The sequence below is a fragment of the Indicator indicator genome, chromosome 12 (genome assembly GCF_027791375.1).
Source record: "Indicator indicator isolate 239-I01 chromosome 12, UM_Iind_1.1, whole genome shotgun sequence".
Classification (NCBI taxonomy): Eukaryota; Metazoa; Chordata; class Aves; order Piciformes; family Indicatoridae; genus Indicator; species Indicator indicator.
The window spans coordinates 24,249,065-24,267,223 of record NC_072021.1 but is presented as its reverse complement, the minus strand read 5'-3'; the positions used below and the strand labels follow the sequence as shown (position 1 = coordinate 24,267,223).

The 18,159-nt window shown below is 59.9% G+C and overlaps 3 protein-coding genes across 3 annotated transcripts; 2 read left to right on the top strand and 1 right to left on the bottom strand.

Annotated features, from left to right (window-relative positions):
* Nucleotides 1-479: 479 nt before the first annotated feature.
* TMEM276 (transmembrane protein 276) lies at nt 480-2,072 on the bottom strand. Its single transcript, XM_054385420.1, has 3 exons — nt 2,064-2,072; nt 1,423-1,944; nt 480-1,029 (listed from the first exon to the last, which is right to left on the bottom strand). Exons 1-3 carry the CDS (start codon nt 2,070-2,072, stop codon nt 514-516), a joined length of 1,047 nt encoding a protein of 348 aa, XP_054241395.1. The 3' UTR covers nt 480-513.
* A 190-nt stretch (nt 2,073-2,262) lies between these two features.
* Nucleotides 2,263-6,783, top strand: FOXH1 (forkhead box H1). The gene is made up of 6 exons (XM_054385419.1): nt 2,263-2,335; nt 2,572-2,780; nt 3,701-3,805; nt 4,643-4,821; nt 5,440-5,565; nt 6,651-6,783. Exons 1-6 carry the CDS (start codon nt 2,263-2,265, stop codon nt 6,781-6,783), a joined length of 825 nt encoding a protein of 274 aa, XP_054241394.1.
* Nucleotides 6,784-10,741: 3,958 nt separating this feature from the next.
* Nucleotides 10,742-16,866, top strand: PPP1R16A (protein phosphatase 1 regulatory subunit 16A). Its single transcript, XM_054385418.1, has 10 exons — nt 10,742-11,000; nt 11,641-11,711; nt 12,578-12,723; nt 12,803-12,906; nt 12,998-13,122; nt 13,708-13,833; nt 14,734-14,809; nt 14,887-15,016; nt 15,481-15,640; nt 16,537-16,866. The coding sequence occupies exons 1-10, from the start codon at nt 10,742-10,744 to the stop codon at nt 16,864-16,866; spliced, it is 1,527 nt and encodes a 508-aa protein (XP_054241393.1).
* Nucleotides 16,867-18,159: the final 1,293 nt, after the last annotated feature.

Here is an 18,159-nt window from a genome sequence, read left to right as displayed (position 1 = left end):
TCTGGGAGAAGGGGCGGGACGAGCAGCGGGGGGCGCAAGCCAGCGTGGCCCAGTACAGACCACTACGGGGCGGTGTAGCCCGATGCCGCCTCAAGGACCTCTGGGTGCCATCGCAGGGACTCCCACCCCAGGGTACTGTGCCAGGGACCCCAGTAACCTCAGGGTGCCACACCAAGAATCCCCACATCAGGGTATTGTGCCAAGGACCTCAGGGTGTTGTGCCAAGGACCTCAGGGTGTCATGCAAAGGACTCCCATCCCATGGTGCCATCCCAGGGGCCTCAGGGTGCTGTGCCAGAGTCCCCCACCAAAGGGTGCCATGACAGGGACCTTAGGGTGCCATGGTAGAATTCCCCACTGCAGAGTGCTACCCTAAGGACCTGAGGCTACCACCCCTGCTGAAGTGCCACCCACAGTGGCACCCACACCCACAATGACTCTGCAGGTACAGAACCATCATCATATGGCACTTTACTCCTCACGCGCCTCATGGTGCCATACAGTGCCACATGGCTCACTCCACACCCAGCTTCTGCACCCTCAGTGCTCTCTCCAGTGCCAAATTCCCTGCTGCCAGCACCCATGGGTGCCACTCTTGTTGGGTGCCAGGTGCTGATAGCTGGTTGCCAGCAGCCACCAAGAGCCCACCCAAGGCTGCAGTGCCATTGCCAGTGAGGCCAGCGAGAGTGAGGAGGCTGCAGGTGGTGAGGAAGGTGACAGCATGAGCGGCCATCAAGTGTCCCTCTGCTGGTGCCCGCGTGGTGCCAGTGCTGGTGGTGACAGCGGTGATAAGTGCCAGTGCTGTGGCACCTCCCAGCAGCAGGTTGGCAGTGGCCCGGTCACCACTGAGGCGATGGAAGCCGAAAGCCACCAAAGGTTGAGCCAACATAGCCGAGATCCAGGCACCAGGGAAAGGGTCGGGGTCATTGTCATCTTCCCTGGTGACAACAACAGACCACAGGGGTGCCAGGGCATCACTGGCAGCTGCCAGGGCCTGCAGAAGGAAACCAGCGGCTGGGCCCTCGGTGACCTGGTAGAGAGAGGGGACAGAGGTAACATGGTGGCATAGGCAGGTGGTACAGGGATGACAGGGGACTGGCCTGGTGGCACAGGACCACCTGGGGACACAGGACTGGCTAGGCGACATTGAACCAGCTGGGTGTCAGGTGCAGGCCTAGTTCCCCACTGGGTGCCAGGCTTGATCCTGATACCAGGTCCCCAGTTGGATACCAGGCCTAGTCCCAGGCCCCAGCTGGGTGCCAGTCCCAAGTCCCCACTGGGTGCCAGGCCAAGTCTCACTCCCAGCCCCAGGTCCCAGTTGGGTGCCAGTTCCAGGTCCCCTGCTGGGTTCCAGGCCCCAGTTCCAGGTCCGCAGTTGCCCGCCATTCACTCCCCAGTCTCCTCCAGTCCCCCCAGCACTGACCTGCCGGGCCCGCTGGGCACAGAGCAGGCAGACAGCGGCCAGCATCGCGTGGGACAAGGCCCAGCCGGTAACACCCATGGGTGGGGGGTGACACCGAGGCCGAGCGGGAGGGCTACAGCCCGGGAGCGACCCCCGGGACCTGTCCCCGCGCTCCCGGCTCCGCCACTTCCGGCCGGCGCTCGGCGGCCGGGGGCGGAGCCGGGGGAGGGGCGGGGACAAGGTAAGGATCTGCCAATAGGACAGAGGATGGGGAGTGGTCAGGGGTGAGTGGGCGGTGACGTGCGCGGGGCCGCGAATAGGAGCTGGGCGGAGGCGTGGCCGCGGAGGGGTGGGCGGGGAAAAGGGCCAGCCCGTCGAAAATTTGAATAGGGGCGTGGTCACCTGGTGAGTAGGCGTGACAAGGGCGTGGTCTAGGGTTAAGGCGGGCCCGCGGGAGCGGTGTCCATAACTCTCAGTACCTCCCAGTCCGGACTGCTGCTTGCGGTGGCCCCGAGCCAGTGGGAAGGGGAATTTGAACTTGAGCTTGGGAAGGGTCACGCAGGTCAAGGGCTGCTCAGTGCAGCTCAGTTCAGCTCAGACCAATCCCAGTTTAGCCTAGACCCATCCTAGCTCCATCCCAGTTCACTTCAGCCACATCTCACCCCATCCATTCCATTCTACCCCACCCCATCCCAGTTTATCCCATCCCACTCAGTCCAGTTCATCCCCAGCCTTATTCCATTTTATTCCAGTCCATCCCTCGCACCCCAGTTCATCCCAGCCCGCTCCAGCTAATCTCAGCTCCATCCTAGCTCCATCCCATGTCTCCCACCCCAGTTCAACCCATCCCACTCCTGTTCCATGCCCATCCCTCCCACCCCAGTCCATCCCAGCTCCATTCCAGTTCATCCTAGCCCCGTCCCAGCCCATCTCAGTTTGTCCTATCCTCATTCCAGCTCTTCTACCCCAGCCCACTCCAGTTCATCCCATCTCCATCCCAGCCCATCCCAGTTTGTCCCGTCCCCATCCTAGCCCCATCCCACCCCACCCCAGCCCCTCCCCAGTGCTCCCAGTCCATCCCAGCCCCTCCCCAGTGCTCCCAGTCCATCCCCCCCCCGCCCCAGGCCATGCCACCAGCACCACCACCACCTCCTCCTCTTCCTCCTCCAGCACCTCGGGGCTCAGCTTCAGACCCCCCCCGAGTGGGGGGATCCCGAGGGGGGGGTCCTGGAGGGGGGTCGCGGGGGTTGGGGTCCCGACGGGGGTCCCGCCCCCCCGCCCAACGCTACCGGCGGCACCCGAAGCCCCCGTACTCCTACCTGGCCCTCATCGCCCTCGTTATCCGGGCAGCACCGGGACAGCGGCTCAAGCTCGCCCAGGTACCGGGAACCCCCCACCTCCACGACTCCGTGGGGGACCCACCCCCCCAACCCCGGGCCAACGGGAACCTTCAAATTAAGACTCTCCCTTCCCCCAGTTCCTACTTTTCCTGCTGGGACCCTATCCCCTCCCCCCCGGGACAACTCCTCCTCAGAACACCCCCCACACCTCCAGGACCCCCCAGCCCAAAACCTCCCCTAGGACCCCGCTACTCCGAGACCCACAACCCCCCACACTCAGGACCCCTTCTCCCCACAAGCTCCCCCTGGGATCCTCCCCCTCCCCCCCCCCCCGCCTCTGGACACTTCCACAGGACCCCCCATAATCTCCTCGGGACTCTGACCCCACCACCCTCCCTGGGACCCCCCCACTAAGATCCCTCCCGGCATCCCCTCCCAATCACCCCCCAGCACCTTCCCCGGGAGCCCCACACAGGGACCCCCCCGGGACCCTTCCTCCCCACGAGCTCACATGAGACACCCCCAGACCTCATCCGCGACCCCCTTCTCCCCATCACCCCCTCTGGGACCTCCCCTGGACCCCCCAAGCCCCCTCTGGAACCCTTCCAGGACCCCCTGGCAGGGGGGGGGGGAATTTGGTGCTGATGCAAATATCCCTGCGGGGGACCAGCTGAGAGGCGCCGGGGGGTCTGTCGCTCTGTCGCCTCTGTCGTCTGTCGGATCACCTCCCTTCCCCCCAGCTTTAATTTTGGGACCCCCCTCCCCACGATGGAGGGGTTGGGGGGAGGGTCGTAGCCTCCCATTTAAAATTGCGGGGAGGGGGATCAATTTGGGAGCCCTCCGAGGGGTTTAACGGGGAAATCCTTGGGGTAGGGGCTTTTTGGGGTTGTTTGGGGGGAAGATTGGGGGGTATTTAGGGGGTGACTCCCCCCAAAATCAATTCCGACCCCGCCCCCCAGATCATCCAGGAGCTCAGCAGCCTCTTCCCCTTTTTTGGGGGGAGGTACCAGGGCTGGAAGGACTCGGTGAGGCACAACCTCTCCTGTAACCCCTGTTTTGCCAAGGTGTGTGGGGGGTCTTTTTGGGTCTGGGGGGGTCTCTAAGATTGGGGAGGGGCAAAAGATAGGAGGGTCTCTCAGTGTGGGGGGGGGTCCTTTGAGGTGGGGATCTTTGAAGGTGGGGAACGGGGGGGAGGGGGAATGGGGATGGGAAAGGGGATTCGGGAGGTACTGGGGGGAAAGAGAATGGGAGGGGTCCTTGGGGTAAAAGGGTCTGGGGGGGGTCTGGAAGGAGGTGGGGGATACCCTTGGCGGGTTCATAGGGATGGGGAGGTACTTGAGGGTACTGGGTGTGTGTGGGGGCCTCCTTGGGTTCAGGGGGGAGCTGGGGAAGAGGGCACAGGACACGGCGGGGGGGCAGTGGGTTAGCAGGGGGGCACAGCAAAACTGGGGACCCTGGGGTGGGACTGGGAGGGATGGGACTGGGGACAAGGTGGGCGTGGCACTAGGAGCACTGGGATTGGGGATGACGGGATTGGGGGGATAGAACTGGAAGCAGTGGGACTGGGGGTGATGGGAATGGGGGGTGGCCTGCCGATCCCTGGGGTGAGTCGAGTGCTTTGTGGGGGGCCCAAAATCTGGCGGGGGGGCTGTCGGTCCCACTTTGAGGGGGAGATCCCCTGGGTGCCTCCTTTCCCCCCCCTCCGAGGGACCATTTTTAAGAGAAGAGGAGAGGAAAGATTCCACTCTGCACCACCCCCATACCTTAACGCTGCAGCTGAATTTGGGGGGAGTCTTAGTCTAAAAAAAAGGGGTCTGATTACCCCCGCGAAGGGGTTGTGGCACTAACGGGGGGGAGGGGAGGGGTGTGTGTCCTTAATTTTCTGTTTCCCCCCGGGGTAGGTGCTGAAGGACCCAAGCAAGCCCAAAGCCAAGGGCAATTACTGGACGGTGGACGTGAGCCGCATCCCCCCCGCCGCCCTGCGCATCCAAAACACGGCCGTGGCGCGGGGGGACGACACTTTTTTCGCCCGGGATTTGGCTCCGTTTGTTCTTCGGGGGTGTCCTTACCCCCCGCAAACGTTTAAATCCCGCCCCGACCTTCCCAAACCTTCCCCCAACCCTTTAAATTCATCCTCTCCCCCGCCTCAACCTCCACCACCTTTCTCCATCGCTTCCTTACTGGGGGATTTTTCAGAGCGGGGAGGGAAATTAGGGACATCCCCCCCACCGTCAGCATCACCTGAAGACCAAACCCCCGGGGGTAATTTATGGGGGTCCACACCCATCCTTCACCTCCCTACCCCCCCCTGGCTACCCCCTGCTACGGAGGGGTCCAATTCTCCCAGTGGCAATCCCAAGGGGGATCCCCAAATTGAAGCCCCCCCCTCAAAATCATCACCTGAGGATCCTCCTCCCGGGGGTAATTTATGGGGGTCTACACCCATCCTTCACCTCCCTACCCCACCTTGGCGACCCCCTCCCCCTGTAGGAGGGTCCAGTTCCACCAGTTGTAACTCCAAGGGGGCTTCCCAAACCAGTGTCCCCCCCCTATTGTGGGGGCAGCTCCCCACTTCCTACAGCACCAGTGTGGCCCCCAATGCTGTGGCCCCCCCCAGTGCCTCCCCTCCTTTCCTCGCTTTTCACTGGGGGGTTTTGACCCCCCCCAGTTCTGGACCACCCCCAAGACCCCTTCCCAGCAAACCCCCATCCTCAGATTCAGAACTGGGGGGAGGGGGGACCCAAACTATGCCCCCTCCCAACAAAAGCATCTTTGATGTTTGGCTGAGTCACCCTGGGGACATTGTGGCCCCTGCCCTTCATGGGTGACACCCCCACGAATTAAACTGGGGGGGGTGTCCCAGTATTACTGGGAAGGATGGGGGGGCTGCACCCATGAGCACCCAGAAATCACCTTGAGCCTCCCCTACCCCCGGACCCAAAAACCCACCTCATGTCAGCCCTGTTGCCCCTCACCCCCATCCCTTACAAGGTCACTGTCACCTTCCCCCCTCCCCAGCACACCCCCAATGTGTCGTCTCCCCACGGGGACACCACTGTCACCCCCCCCCAGTGTCCCTATCACCCCTATGGCAGGGTGACGCCATTGTGTCTGTCCCCCGCGTGCCCCTCTCACCCCCCGAAGTGACCACTGTGTGTGGCCCCCGTGTCCCTCTAACCCCCCACGGTGACACCATTGTCACCACTCACTCTTCCTGTTCCCCCCCAGTCACCGTGCTCACACCACTTTGTCGTGTCCCCTTGCCCCTGTCACCCCCGCAGTGTCCCTATCACCCCCTCCATGATGACACCGCTGGGTGTCCCCCGTGCCCCTGCCACCCCCAATGTCCTTATCACCCCCCCATGGTGACGTTGCTCCCTCCCCAATAAAAGCAGGTGGTGACACCAGTGACCGGGGACCGGCACCTTTGTCACCTTTCTCACCTTTGTCCCCTTTGTCACCCCCCCTCCCGGTGTCCTGTGTTCCCCACCCCGGGGCGACGCCGGAGCCGAGCTGGCGACTTCGGGGACTTTACACAACAAAGGCACTGGCGACACTGGGAGGAAATGGGAATAGGGAGGGGGATGGGACTGGGAGCACTGGGATCGGGGTGGTGGGGCTGGGGTGATGGGACTGGGAGCACGGGAACTGGGCGTATGGGGACTGGGAGCACTGGGACTTGGGGTAATGGCACTGGGGGTGACGGTGCTGGCGACAGACGAGCTGCAGGACTGGGAGCACTGGGATTGGGGGTGGTGGCACTGGGAGCACTGGTGGTCCTACAGGCTGGGGCGGGGAGTGTGAGACTGCTCTGGGGGCCAATGGGGCCACTGGAAACAGATGGGAGGTGGAACTGACTGGGAGTCCTGGGAGCCCTGGGGGCACAGACCAGTATCCCACCTGTCCTAGGACCAGTTTATTCCCAGCCCCCACCCGCCCCGGGGGGTCCCGGTCCCGGCGCCTTCGTGTCGCTGCCCTGCGGGGACCCGACGGGGAGAGCCGAGGGGGGGCGGAAACAGCCAGCCCGGCCGAGTTTAACTGAGCCGAGCCGAGGAGCGACTGAGATTAGGGATCAGGGTGGAGTGGGTAACGCTGGTGTGCCAGGGAGCCATGCCGGGGCCACTGGGCTGTACTGGGAGTGCTGGACTACAGTGCTGGGAGTGCTGGACTGCAGTGCTGGACTGCAGCTGGGAGTGCTGGACTGCAGCTGGGAATGCTGGTCTGCAGTGCTGGGAATGCTGGACTGCAGTTTTGGGAGTGCTGGACTGCAGCTGGGAATGCTGGTCTGCAGTGCTGGGAGTGCTGGACTGCAGCTGGGAATGCTGGACTGCAGTGCTGGGGCGAACTGGGTTATATTGGGGCTGCACCGTGCTGGCAGCCGCGCAGCGCTGGCAGGACTGGGCTGTACTGGGAACACTGGGATCACTGCCTTGCACATAGCGACGACACGGGACACTTAGGGGGGACAGGGACACATGCAGAGGAGACATGGGGACACATGGAGGGGACAGGGACTCGTGAAGGGAACACGGGACACATGGGGATCCACGTCTCCACCCCCTTGTCCCCATGTCGCTGCGCCTTGTCCCCACCTCCTGTCCCTTGTTCCCACCCTCTGTGCCGTGTCCCCACCCCTTCTCCCCGTGTCTGCAACTCCTGGTCCCGTGTCCTCGTCCCCAGATCCCGACTGCTCACTCCCACAGCCCACAGCAGGGACACGGGAACAGTGCTTGGGGACTCCAGCCTGGGTAGCGGGGGGCACAGGGACAGGATTTGGGGGCAGTCGAAGAGGTGAAAATGAACTCAGGATGACTTTCCCTCCTCCGCCCGCCAGAGGGCATCACCGCATCCTACACTGCCCGCCGCCATCTTGTGAGCGGCTCCTCCCTCCTACCGCCGGCGCCACTCCCAAGATGGCGCCTCAGAACCCGCCCGCCTTCTTCCGGTCCTGGACAGGCTAATTTCCGGTATCAACCGGAAGTGTCATCCGTTGCCATGGAGAGCGGCAGCGGCGGCTCCGCCCCGGGCAGCGGCAGGAACGGGCAAGGCCGCGGCCCCGATACCGGCAGGTATGGGGTCGGGGGAGGCCGGCAACTGGGAATGGAGACTGGGGTGGTCTCTGGGGACAGGGTCGGGTCTGGGGGAGGGTTCCCATGGTACAGGAAGTCGAGCGCGGGGACCCCCCGGGACAGGCCCACGCGGGCTGGGGGTGGTCTTGGTGGCAGGAACCGGGCCCGAGGGGGGTCCTGTGGACAAAGTTGTTGAGGGGGCTCCATGGGACGGGAGCCGGGGTGGGGGGACCACCCGGGACAGGCCTACATGGGCTTCGGTTGGGCTTGGGGACAGAAACCGGTGCCTGGACGTGTTTCTGGGGGCAGGGTCGGGCCTGCGGAGGACCCTATGGAGTGGGAATCGGAGCCAGGGGTGGGTCCTGTGGCCAGAGTCGCGGCTGGGGTGGGGTCCCCATGGGAGAAGAACCGGCGTGGTGATAGCCTCCAGGACAGGCCCATACGGGCTGGGGAGTCTTGGGGCAGGAACTGAGGCCGGGGAGGGACCTTGGGGCCAAGCCTGGGGCTAAGTGGGTCCTTTTGGGGGCCGTGAGGTCACCTGGGGACATGGAGGTCCCTTTGGGGGTGCGGCTGGGGACAGGAACTGGGGCTTTGGGGGTGCTGTGGGGCCAGGCTTGAGACCAGGAGGGCCCTTTGGAAGCCAGGAGAGGCCACTTGGGGGAATGAGTTTCCCCCTCCCCAGATGTGGGGGTCCCCTAAGTAGGAGGCTTGGTCATGGCTCCCCCCAGCCCGTAGGACTTGGGAGCTTGGGTGTTCCCTTGAAGACAAGCCTAGCACTATGGGGTCCGCCTTGGAATATGGGGACATGTATGTCTTTGCAGGGGGAAATCCAGGGATACCCCTGCTCAGGGCATGGGGACATGGGGATCCTCTCAAGGGGAACCTGGGGACCGGCCCCTGGGCTGGGAGGGAGGGTCCCTTTCTAGGGGGACACCATGAGGGCCTTTTCTGGTGGGGAGACCTTGGGGACAGGCTCATCCAGGTCCTGGTGATATGGGGGGACCTTTGGGTGGGGTTGGGGGATATTGGGGTGTTTGAGGGATATTTGGGGTGGTTGGGGGGAAATATGGAGCATTTTGGTGAAAATTTGGGGTGTTTGGGGGATATTTTTGGAGTTTGGGAGATATTTGGGGGAATATCTGGAGTCTTTCAAGGATATTTGGAGGATTTTGAGGGGTGTTTATGAGACATTTGTGACATTTTGGGTGGCATTGGAGGGGCTGGGAGTTATCTGGCATCTTTTGGGGCATATTTGGGGTGCCTAGGGCAATATTTAGGGCACTTAGGACGCTCTTTGGGGCATTTTGGGGGCTATTTGCAATGTTAATGGGGAAATTTGGGGTGGTCAGGGGGATATTTAGAGGATTCGGGGGGATTTGGGAGGTATTGGTGGGATATTTGTGACATTTTGGGAGTGTTTGGGAGGGAAATTTGGGGTGAAAAGTGGCATGTTTGGGGGATTTTTGAGGGTTTTTCTGAGTGTTTTGGGAGATTTTCGGCATGTCTGTGTTTTTGGAGGTGTTGGGGGGACTTTTGAGGAGTATTTGGGGCATTTGGGCAGATTTTGGGGGGTCTTTGGGTGGATTTTTGGTGATTTGAGAGAATTTTGGGGTGTGCATCTGATTTTGGGGGGGTGTGGAGTGATTTTGAGGGGATATTTGGTGTATTTGGGGGATATTTGGGCTGAGGGACATTTGGGGTGTTTTGTCAGATTTTTGGGGTCTTTGGGTGGATTGTTGGGGATTTGGGGCATGTTTTGGGGAATTTTTGGCATGTGTGGGTGATTTTGAGGGTGTTTGAGGGACTTTTGTAGGCTATTTGATGCATTTTGGGAGATTTCGGATGTATTTTGGTAGCTATCTGGGGGGGCATTTGGGCAATTTGGGGGTAAATTCCTGCCAAATCCAGGGGCTGGAGGTGCCCGCTCCACTTTCCCACCTTTTCCACGACCTATTCTCAGCCAAACCACGGTCGGTGGGATTCCCAAACCGATCCCAGCGTCCCGGTGGCCCCTTTTCCTGCAATCCCACCGCGGATTTGCCGTCGGCTTCGGCCCGGCCGGCGTTCCTTGGGGATTTACAGCGGGGATTAAGGTGCAGGAATGTTGCTGCTGGACTTTGCCCGCTGGAATCGCGGCCGCTCGCCCTCGGAGGCGGCTTTGGGAAGCGCAGCTCTGCCGGAATCTGCCCTTTCCTGCCCGGCCCGCCCTGCCCGCCGGGCGATGCCGGCGTCAGGGGCGAGGTTCTCCGGGTTTCACCGTATCCAACCGGCAGTTACCGGGCTGTGCCGGGATCCCTTTGCCTGGGCCGAGTTTCTCCTCTTCTCTCAACCATTTGCCTTTTCCCATCAGGATTTTGGCTGCTCCAAGCTCATCTCACCACAACCACGACAAGGCAAAGCCTCATCCCAACAACCTGCTGCTGTTCCGGCAGCATTCCCAGCCGGATTATCGGCTCCTTGGTGCCTCCGGAGCGGTTCTGGCTGCTGAATGACCAGGAAACACTTCCAGAAAGTGGGAAGGCAGCCACTCCTCGGGATAATTCGGCAGCAAACAGACATCAGGGATCAGTCTGAAGGTGTTTCACCAGCCACGTTCCTCCCTGGCTTCAGATCCAGCGTTGCCGAGCGGATCCATCGCACTCCGAGCTGCCAGGACGGGGTCAGCCCCTCTGTGGCATAACCAAGCACTCCACCCACCCTTTTGGGGAGGGATTTTTAGGGTTGGAAAACACCAGGAGTTGGAACCACGGGAGATGATTCTGAAACACCCACCCCAGTCTGTGGAACTGGCGGTGCCGCCACGGCAAAGCTTTGGGATACAGGAATAAACCTCCCCCTTTTGCCCAGGGGGGTGATGCTGGTGGAAGAGCTGGCAACTCTATACTCCATTCCCAGTGGGATTGGCTCCATCCTTTGGCCAAATCCCTGGCCATGGCGGAGCACCCAGAGCTGGTGGCAGAGATGCCAGCGGTGGCTCGGCTCAGCACCCCGGAGAGGCTGAAACATGCCCAGAAGCGCCGAGCCCAGCAGCTCAAAAAATGGGCCCAGGCTGAGAAGGAGCCACAGGGATCCAAGGTGGGAGCTGATAGGAAGAAGAGGAGGAGGAAGAGTGATGGCAACACCAAAAGGGTGACATTCCCTGCCAGTGTCCAGCTGCTGGAAGCTGCTGCCCGGCATGATGCTGAGGAAGGTGGGTGCTGGGGCTGGGTGCTGGTGGGACCTCAAAACCCTTAAAACTTTGCCAAATGGGGAATTTTTCAAGATGAAAATTCCCATTTTCCCATTGTCCCCTCCCAAATCCCAATTTTGCCACCAAATTTTGTTGCCAAAATCCCAGTTTTCCTGCCAAAAAGCCCCCAAAATTCCAATTTTGATACCAAATAGCTCCCCCAAAAAACCCCAATCTTCCTGCCCCCCAAATATCACCCCAATCCCTATTGTGCCACCAAGTATCCCCTCAAAATCCCAACTTTCTGCCAAATATCTGCTCAAAATCCCAACTTTCCACCAAATACGCCTCAATATCCCAATTTTCCACCAACCATCCTCCAAAATCCCAATTTTCCTGCCAAATACCCACCCAAATCCTATTTTTGCCACCAAATATCCCCACAAATCCCAATTTTCCTGCCAAATATCCCTCCAAAACCACCCAGCCCCTTGGACTTGGTGCTAGAGCGTTTGTCAGTGCCAAATCCAAAGTGGTGGCTAAATCCTGGTGGGATGCTCCTGGGTTGTTATTTAATTCGCATGGGATGCTCCAAGGTGCTGCTTACACCCTGGTGGGATGCTCCAAGGATCCTGGTTAACCACCTCTCCTTCCTTCACAGTCCGGCACTTCCTGGCCAGTGGGATCAGCCCTGACCTCTGCAACGAGGATGGCCTCACAGCCTTGCACCAGGTAAGGGCACACCAGTAGGGCACCAGTATGGCGTGGAATTGGTGCTAGTGCTGGCTTGGTGAAGCTCCAACATGGAGCTGGTGCTGGCTTGGTGAAGCCCTGGCATGGGACTGGTTCCAGTGCTGGCTCAACAAAGCCCTGGCATGGAGCTGGTATTGGTCCAGTTAAGCTCTGGCATGGTGCTGGTGCCACTCCAGTTAAGTTCTGGCATGGAACTGGTTCCAGTGCCAGCCCAGTGAAGCCCTGTAAAGGAGCTGGTGCCAGTGCCAGCCTGATAAAGCCTGGCATGGTGCCGATGCTAGCATATTAAACTCCTGGCATGGTGCCAGCGCTGGATGGTAAAACCCTGACATGGTGCCAATGGTGGCCCAGTAAAGCACTGGCATGGAGCTGGTGCTTGTACCAGCCTGGTGAAGCCCTGATGTGGAGCCAGTGCTAGTTTGGTGAAGCTGTGGGACGGCACTGGTGCCACTCCAATTAAGCTTTGTCATGGAACTGGTTCCAGTCCCAGCCCAGTGAAGCCCTGGCATGCTGCCAATGCCAGCCTTATATAGACCCCACACAGTGCCGGTGCCAGACGGTTAAGTCCTGGCATAGTGTCAGCACTGGCCCAGTAAAGCCCTGGCATGGACCTGGTGCTGGTGTCACAGCAGTGAAGCCCTGGCATGGAGCTGGTGCCGGTGCCAGCTCAGTGAAGCCATGGCATGGCACCAGTGCTGACACCAACCCAGTGCAGCTCCCCCGAGTTGGCCACCCCCGGTTCTCCCAGTGCCAATGCCCAGACCCATCCCCATGGGGTAAGCTCCTGGGGACGCTTTCCCTCTCCCAGTCCCTCCCAGTAACCTCCGCTGGTTCTCGCTGCCCAGTGCTGCATTGACGACGCGGGCGCAGTGGTGCCCGTGCTGCTGGATGCCGGCGCCGACGTCAACGCCCGCGACAGCGAGCTCTGGACCCCGCTGCACGCCGCTGCCACCTGCGGCCACCTCCGCCTGGTCCAGCTCCTCATCCAACGGTGACTGGGGGGGCGGCCGGGGCCACCAGTGGGGACCTTATGGTGACCCTGACCCACCTCTCCTTGTCCCCACCCCCAGTGGTGCTGACCTTCTGGCCACCAACTCCGACGGCAACATGCCCTATGACCTCTGCGAGGACGAGGTGACCCTGGACTGCCTGGAGAGCGCCATGGCCGAGCAGGGTGAGCAGCACCACCCCGACCGACACCGGCACCGCGGTGACAGTGAGGACCTGGTGGGACACCCCCGGTGTGTCCCCCTCGTTGTCACCAGGAATTACCCAGGAGAAGATCGAGGAGGCTCGGGGGGCCACCGAGAGGGAGATGATGGTGGAGATCCGGCAGCTGGTGGAAGCTGGAGCTGATCTGGATGTGCCGAGAGGACACGGAGCCACTTTGGTAGGGGATGGGGGTGATGCTGGGATGGTTGCCACCAAGGGGTCCTCAAACATCCTAGCAGGGAAAAGTGGGATTTGGGGTGGTTATTTTGCAGGAGAACTGGGATTTTGAAGGACTTAGTTTGTGAAATTTGGAGTATGGTGAAGATTTGGCAGTAAAATTGGGATTTTGAGGGGGAATTTGGAAAAACTGGGATTTCTGTGAGGGATATTTGGTGGAAAAATTGGGATTTTGGGGGATATCTGGTGGAAAATTGGAATATTTAGCTGAAATTTAGGATTTTGAGAGGATTTGGTGGCAAAATTGAGATTTTCATGGCAAAATTGGGATTTTGGGGCTACTTCCTGGGGAAAATTGGGATTTTGAGGGAACATTTGGTGGAAAATGAGGGGTTTGGGGGGATATAGGGTGGCAAAGTCATGATTTGGAGGGGATTTGGTGGCAAAATTGGGATTTGGAGGGATTTTTAGCAGAAAATTGGGATTCTGGGAGGATATTTGGTGTCAAAATTGGGTTGTGGGGACCCATGACCACCCTAGGTGGTTGGGGACATCTTGGTGGCACCATCCCATGTCCTTTTGCCAGCTCCACATCGCGGCTGCCAACGGCTACATGGAAGCTGCTGAGCTGCTGCTGGAGCACCGGGCCAGCATCGGTAGCAGGGACGAGGACGGGTGGCAGCCACTCCATGCCGCGGCCTGCTGGGGACAGGTGAGAACCGGTGCCACCGCTGGCACTCGCCACAGCCACCTCCTGTCCCCTCAGTCACAGGCCCTGGTTGTCATGGGGGACTTTAACTACTCCGATATCTGCGGGAAGATCTACACAGCCAGCCAGCCACGGTGTGGGAGGTTCCTCCAGTGCATTGATGATAATTTCTTGATGCAAATCGTGGAGGAACCAACTAGGAGAGGAGGAAGCGACAGGAGAGGACCTGATACTCACCAACAAGAAGGGACTGGTTGAAGCACCAAAGGCTGAGGGCAGCCTTGGCCGCAGTGACCATCAGATGGTAGAGTTCAGGATTTTTGTGTGGTAGGAAGAAAGTATGAAGCAGGATCACAACGTTGGAGTTCAGCAGGGCCAACTCTGTCCTTTTCAGGCAATTGCTAAGGGAAATCTCATGGGACAGGGTACTAGAAGGCAGAGGGGCCCAAGACAGTTGGTTAACATTCAAGGACCTCTTCTTCCGAGCTCACGATCAGAGCATCCCAAAGAGTAGGAAATGGAGAAGGGAGCCAGGAGACCTGCACGGTTAAGTAGGGAGCTGCTAAGCAAACTCATATGGAAGAGGAGAGTCCGCAGATCATGGAAGGAGGGGCTGGCCACTTGGGAGGAATATAAGACAGTTGTCAGCGGATGTAGGGAGGCTACTAGGCCTCCTTGGAATTCAGCCCTGCGAGGGAGGTCAGCAACAACAGAACAGGCTGCCCAGGGGGTTGTGGAGTCTCCCTCTCTGGAGATATTCAAGACCTGCCTGGCTGTGTTCCTGTGTGACCTGCTCTAGGTGATGCTGCTCTGGCAGTGGGGTTAGACTGGATGATCCCTTGAGGTCCCTTCCAGCCCCTAACATTCTGTGATTCGGTGATCCTGTCCCTTTGGCCGCTCTAGGTGCAGCTGGTGGAGCTGCTGGTGGCCCACGGCGCCGATCTCAACGGCAAATCGGTACTGGATGAGACCCCCTTGGGTGAGTTCGGTGGCACGGTGGGGTGGGCTTATGGTGCCAGCGGTGCCACCGGTTTGCCACCGAGCTCTTTGTGGCAGATGTCTGTGGTGACGAGGAGGTGAGGGCCAAGCTGCTGGAGCTGAAACACAAACACGAGGCCGTGATGAGATCCCACCACAGGCACAAATCCCTCCTCCAGCGCCGCACCTCCAGCACCGGCAGCCGTGGGTGAGTGGTGATGGTGACGACAGTGACATCACTGCTGCTTTGTGGTGTGGAGCCCACCAAAGCCATCTACTGGCCACCCCTCACCAGGAAGGTGGTGCAGGGGGTCAGCTGCTTGGAAAACTGGGATCTGGAGGGGAAAATTAGGATTTGGGAGAGGATGTTGGGATTTGAGCACATATTTGGTAGGAAAATTGGAATTTTGAGAGGCGTTGGTGGTAAAATTGGGGTTTGGGGGAATATTTGCTGGAAAAATTGGAATTTGGGGGGACATTTGACAGGAAAATTGGGATTTTGTGGGATATCTGGTGGAAAAATTGGGACTTCTTTTGGGGTATTTGGCTACAAATGTGGCATTTTGGAGGATATGTGGCAGGAAGGTTGGGGTTTTGAGGGGGATTGGTGTCAAAGCTGGGGCTTGGGGGATATTTGGTGTCCCCATGGGGTGGCGTGTGGCTGTGTGGCAGGAAGGTGGTGCGGAGGGTGAGCGTCTCAGAGCGCTCCAGCCTGTACCGGCGGGAGCACGAGCGGGAGGCCATCGTCTGGCAGCGAGCCGCCCGCCGCGACAGCGCCGACGATGACGACGACCACCAGACCGACGCCGAGCTGCAGCACCGCGCAGCCACCGTGAGTCACCACCGCTGGGCCTGCCGAGCCGGGGCACAGCCGTCACCCTGTGGGGCCTGGCGGCCACGGCTTGGGTCCCAGTGGTCACGATATGGGTCCTGCTGACCATGGCTTGGGTCCCAGTGGTCACGATATGGGTCCTGCTGACCATGGCTTGGGTCCCAGTGGCCATGCTATGGGTCCTGGTGACCATGGTTTGGGTCCCAGTGGTCACGATATGGGTCCTGGTAGTATGGGTCTGTGACATGGGTCCCAGTGGCCATGCTATGGGTCCTGGTGACCATGGTTTGGGTCCCAATGGTCATGGTATGGGTCCTGACAGGTGTGATACGGGTCCTGGTGACCATACTATGGGTCCCACCGTTGCGATTTAGGTCCTGATGGTCACCATGTGGTCCTGTCAGCTATGATTCAGGTCCCACCATCATGATGTGGGGCCCGCCATCATGATACAGGTGCTACCAGCTGCAGTTTGGATGCTGGTGGCCACAATTCAGGTCCCACCATTGCCCTTCAGGTCCTGACTGTTGTGATAGGGGTCCCACCGTCACGGTCTGCTGCCATTCAGGTCCCACCATTGCAGTTTGGGTGCTGGTGGTCACAATTCAGGTCCCACCATTGCAGTTTGGGCGCTGGTGGTCACAATTCAGGTCCCACCATTGCAGTTTGGGCGCTGGTGGTCACAATTCAGGTCCCACCATTGCAGTTTGGGCGCTGGTGGTCACAATTCAGGTCCCACCATTGCAGTTTGGGCGCTGGTGGTCACAATTCAGGTCCCACCATTGCAGTTTGGGCGCTGGTGGTCATGATATGGGTCCTGCTCTCGTGCTATGTACCACAATATAGCTCCTGCTAGCCACGATTTGCCTCCCACTCTCTTTCTGTGCCCCCTCCAGGACCCCCCGGCCTCCTCCCCTCCCCGCAACGGCTCCGCGCTCTGTGCCCACGGCCCTGGCACTGGCGCCACCGTTCACCCGGTACCGGATCCAGCGCCACGCCATCACCTGCCTGCCACCCTCCCCGACCTCAAACGGCACCGAGCGGCCACCAAGCTCCAGCACCCGCCTGGAGGGGACCCAGCGGCGCCGATTGGCGGGGGTGACACTGGCGGTACTGGTGTCACTGGTGGTGCTGGGGACGGCACCGGCGAGCCTCCGCTCCTCAAACTGACGGCGCCGGCTGAGGAGCCGCCGGCACAGAAGCAGCGCTGCTGTAAGGTGATGTGAGCACCCATGGGAGACTCCTGCCTCCCTATCGCACCCATGGGTGCCCCCCACACCCTTACTTTTTGGCCTCTTTTGGCCTTTCTCACCCTAAAAAGTGCCTCTCACCACCGCCTCTTTGTCTTCTTTCATTGTGCGGCAAAACCAAAGCAACCCTGTTTTGACCCCTTCCAGCACCCATAGGTGACCCCCATGCCCCTATAGCACCCATAGGTGCCACACACACACCCCTGTAGCACCCATGGGTGCCCCCTCACCCCAGTTTTTGGCCTGTTTTTGTTTTCTCCCCAAAAAAGTGCCTCTTCCACCGCTGCCTCCTCATCTTCTTTCACCACATAGCAAAAACCAGCCCCATTTTGGCCTCTCTTCAGCACCCATAGCACCCATGGGTGACCCCCCCTCCACTCTCTAGCACCCAGAGATGCCTCCTTACCTCCCCAGTTATTGGCCTCTGTTTCCCTTTTTCAGCCCAAAATGTGCCTTTCACCTTTGGTTCTGCCTCCTCATCTTTCCCTGTGCTCTGAAATAAAACCAGCCCCATTTTGGCCCCCTTCCAGCACCCGTGGGTGCCCCCCCCACCCCTATAGCACCCATGGGTGCTCCCATCCGTTAAATTTTTGGCCTCTTTCACCATTGCCTCCTCTTTGTCTTCTTTCACTGTGGGCCAAAACCAATCCAGTCCCATTTTGACCCCCTCTCAGCACCCTTAGGTGCCCCTCCCCCCCACTTTTTGGCCTCTATTGGCCTTTTTCACCCCAAAGAGTGCCTCTTTCCCCATTGCTGCCTCCTCCTAGTCTTTCACTGCACTGCAAAACAAAACTATCCCTATTTTGGCCCCCTCCCAGCACTCATAGGTGCCACTCCCACCCTCCCTAGCACCCATGGGTGCCTCTTGTGGGGGTCTCTGCCCCACAGGAGTGGTGCTGGGCCTGGGGCAGCGCCGGCAGCTGCCGCCTGCAGTTATTTAGGGAGGTGGCAGCTGCTGCTCTGTGGTCTAAAGGTCACAGGGTTGTTGTTGCTGTGTCCCTACCCCATAGATCCCTGCCCCAAGGAAGGAGGTGAGCAGATGTAGGGCAGAGGGCGAGGGGGCAGATAGGGGGCTCAGCCCCATAGCGATGTGGGGCTGGGAAGGGAGGTTATGGTGGTGGAGGGAGGGAAGAAGGGAGTTGGTGTGGTGGTAGTTGAAGGGCTGGGGGGAGATAAGGAGGGTGGTGCCCCATAGATATAGGGCTGGGAGGGAATGTGTGGGGCTGGACCCATAACAGCCTGAAAGAGAACATGTGGGGCTGGGACCCA

Coding starts and splice junctions, on each gene's coding strand:
- FOXH1 (XM_054385419.1), top strand. CDS start 2,263: ATGCCCATCCCTCCCACCCCAGTCCATCCCAGCTCCATTCCAGTTCAT. Junction 2,336..2,571: donor CCCCGTCCCAGCCCATCTCA/GTTTGTCCTATC, acceptor TTCCTCCTCCAG/CACCTCGGGGCTCAGCTTCA. Junction 3,806..4,642: donor GTAACCCCTGTTTTGCCAAG/GTGTGTGGGGGG, acceptor CCCCCGGGGTAG/GTGCTGAAGGACCCAAGCAA.
- PPP1R16A (XM_054385418.1), top strand. CDS start 10,742: ATGGCGGAGCACCCAGAGCTGGTGGCAGAGATGCCAGCGGTGGCTCGG. Junction 12,907..12,997: donor GAGCGCCATGGCCGAGCAGG/GTGAGCAGCACC, acceptor CGTTGTCACCAG/GAATTACCCAGGAGAAGATC. Junction 13,834..14,733: donor CCGCGGCCTGCTGGGGACAG/GTGAGAACCGGT, acceptor TGGCCGCTCTAG/GTGCAGCTGGTGGAGCTGCT.
- TMEM276 (XM_054385420.1), bottom strand. Junction 1,030..1,422: donor GTGCCCAGCGGGCCCGGCAG/GTCAGTGCTGGG, acceptor TCTCTCTACCAG/GTCACCGAGGGCCCAGCCGC.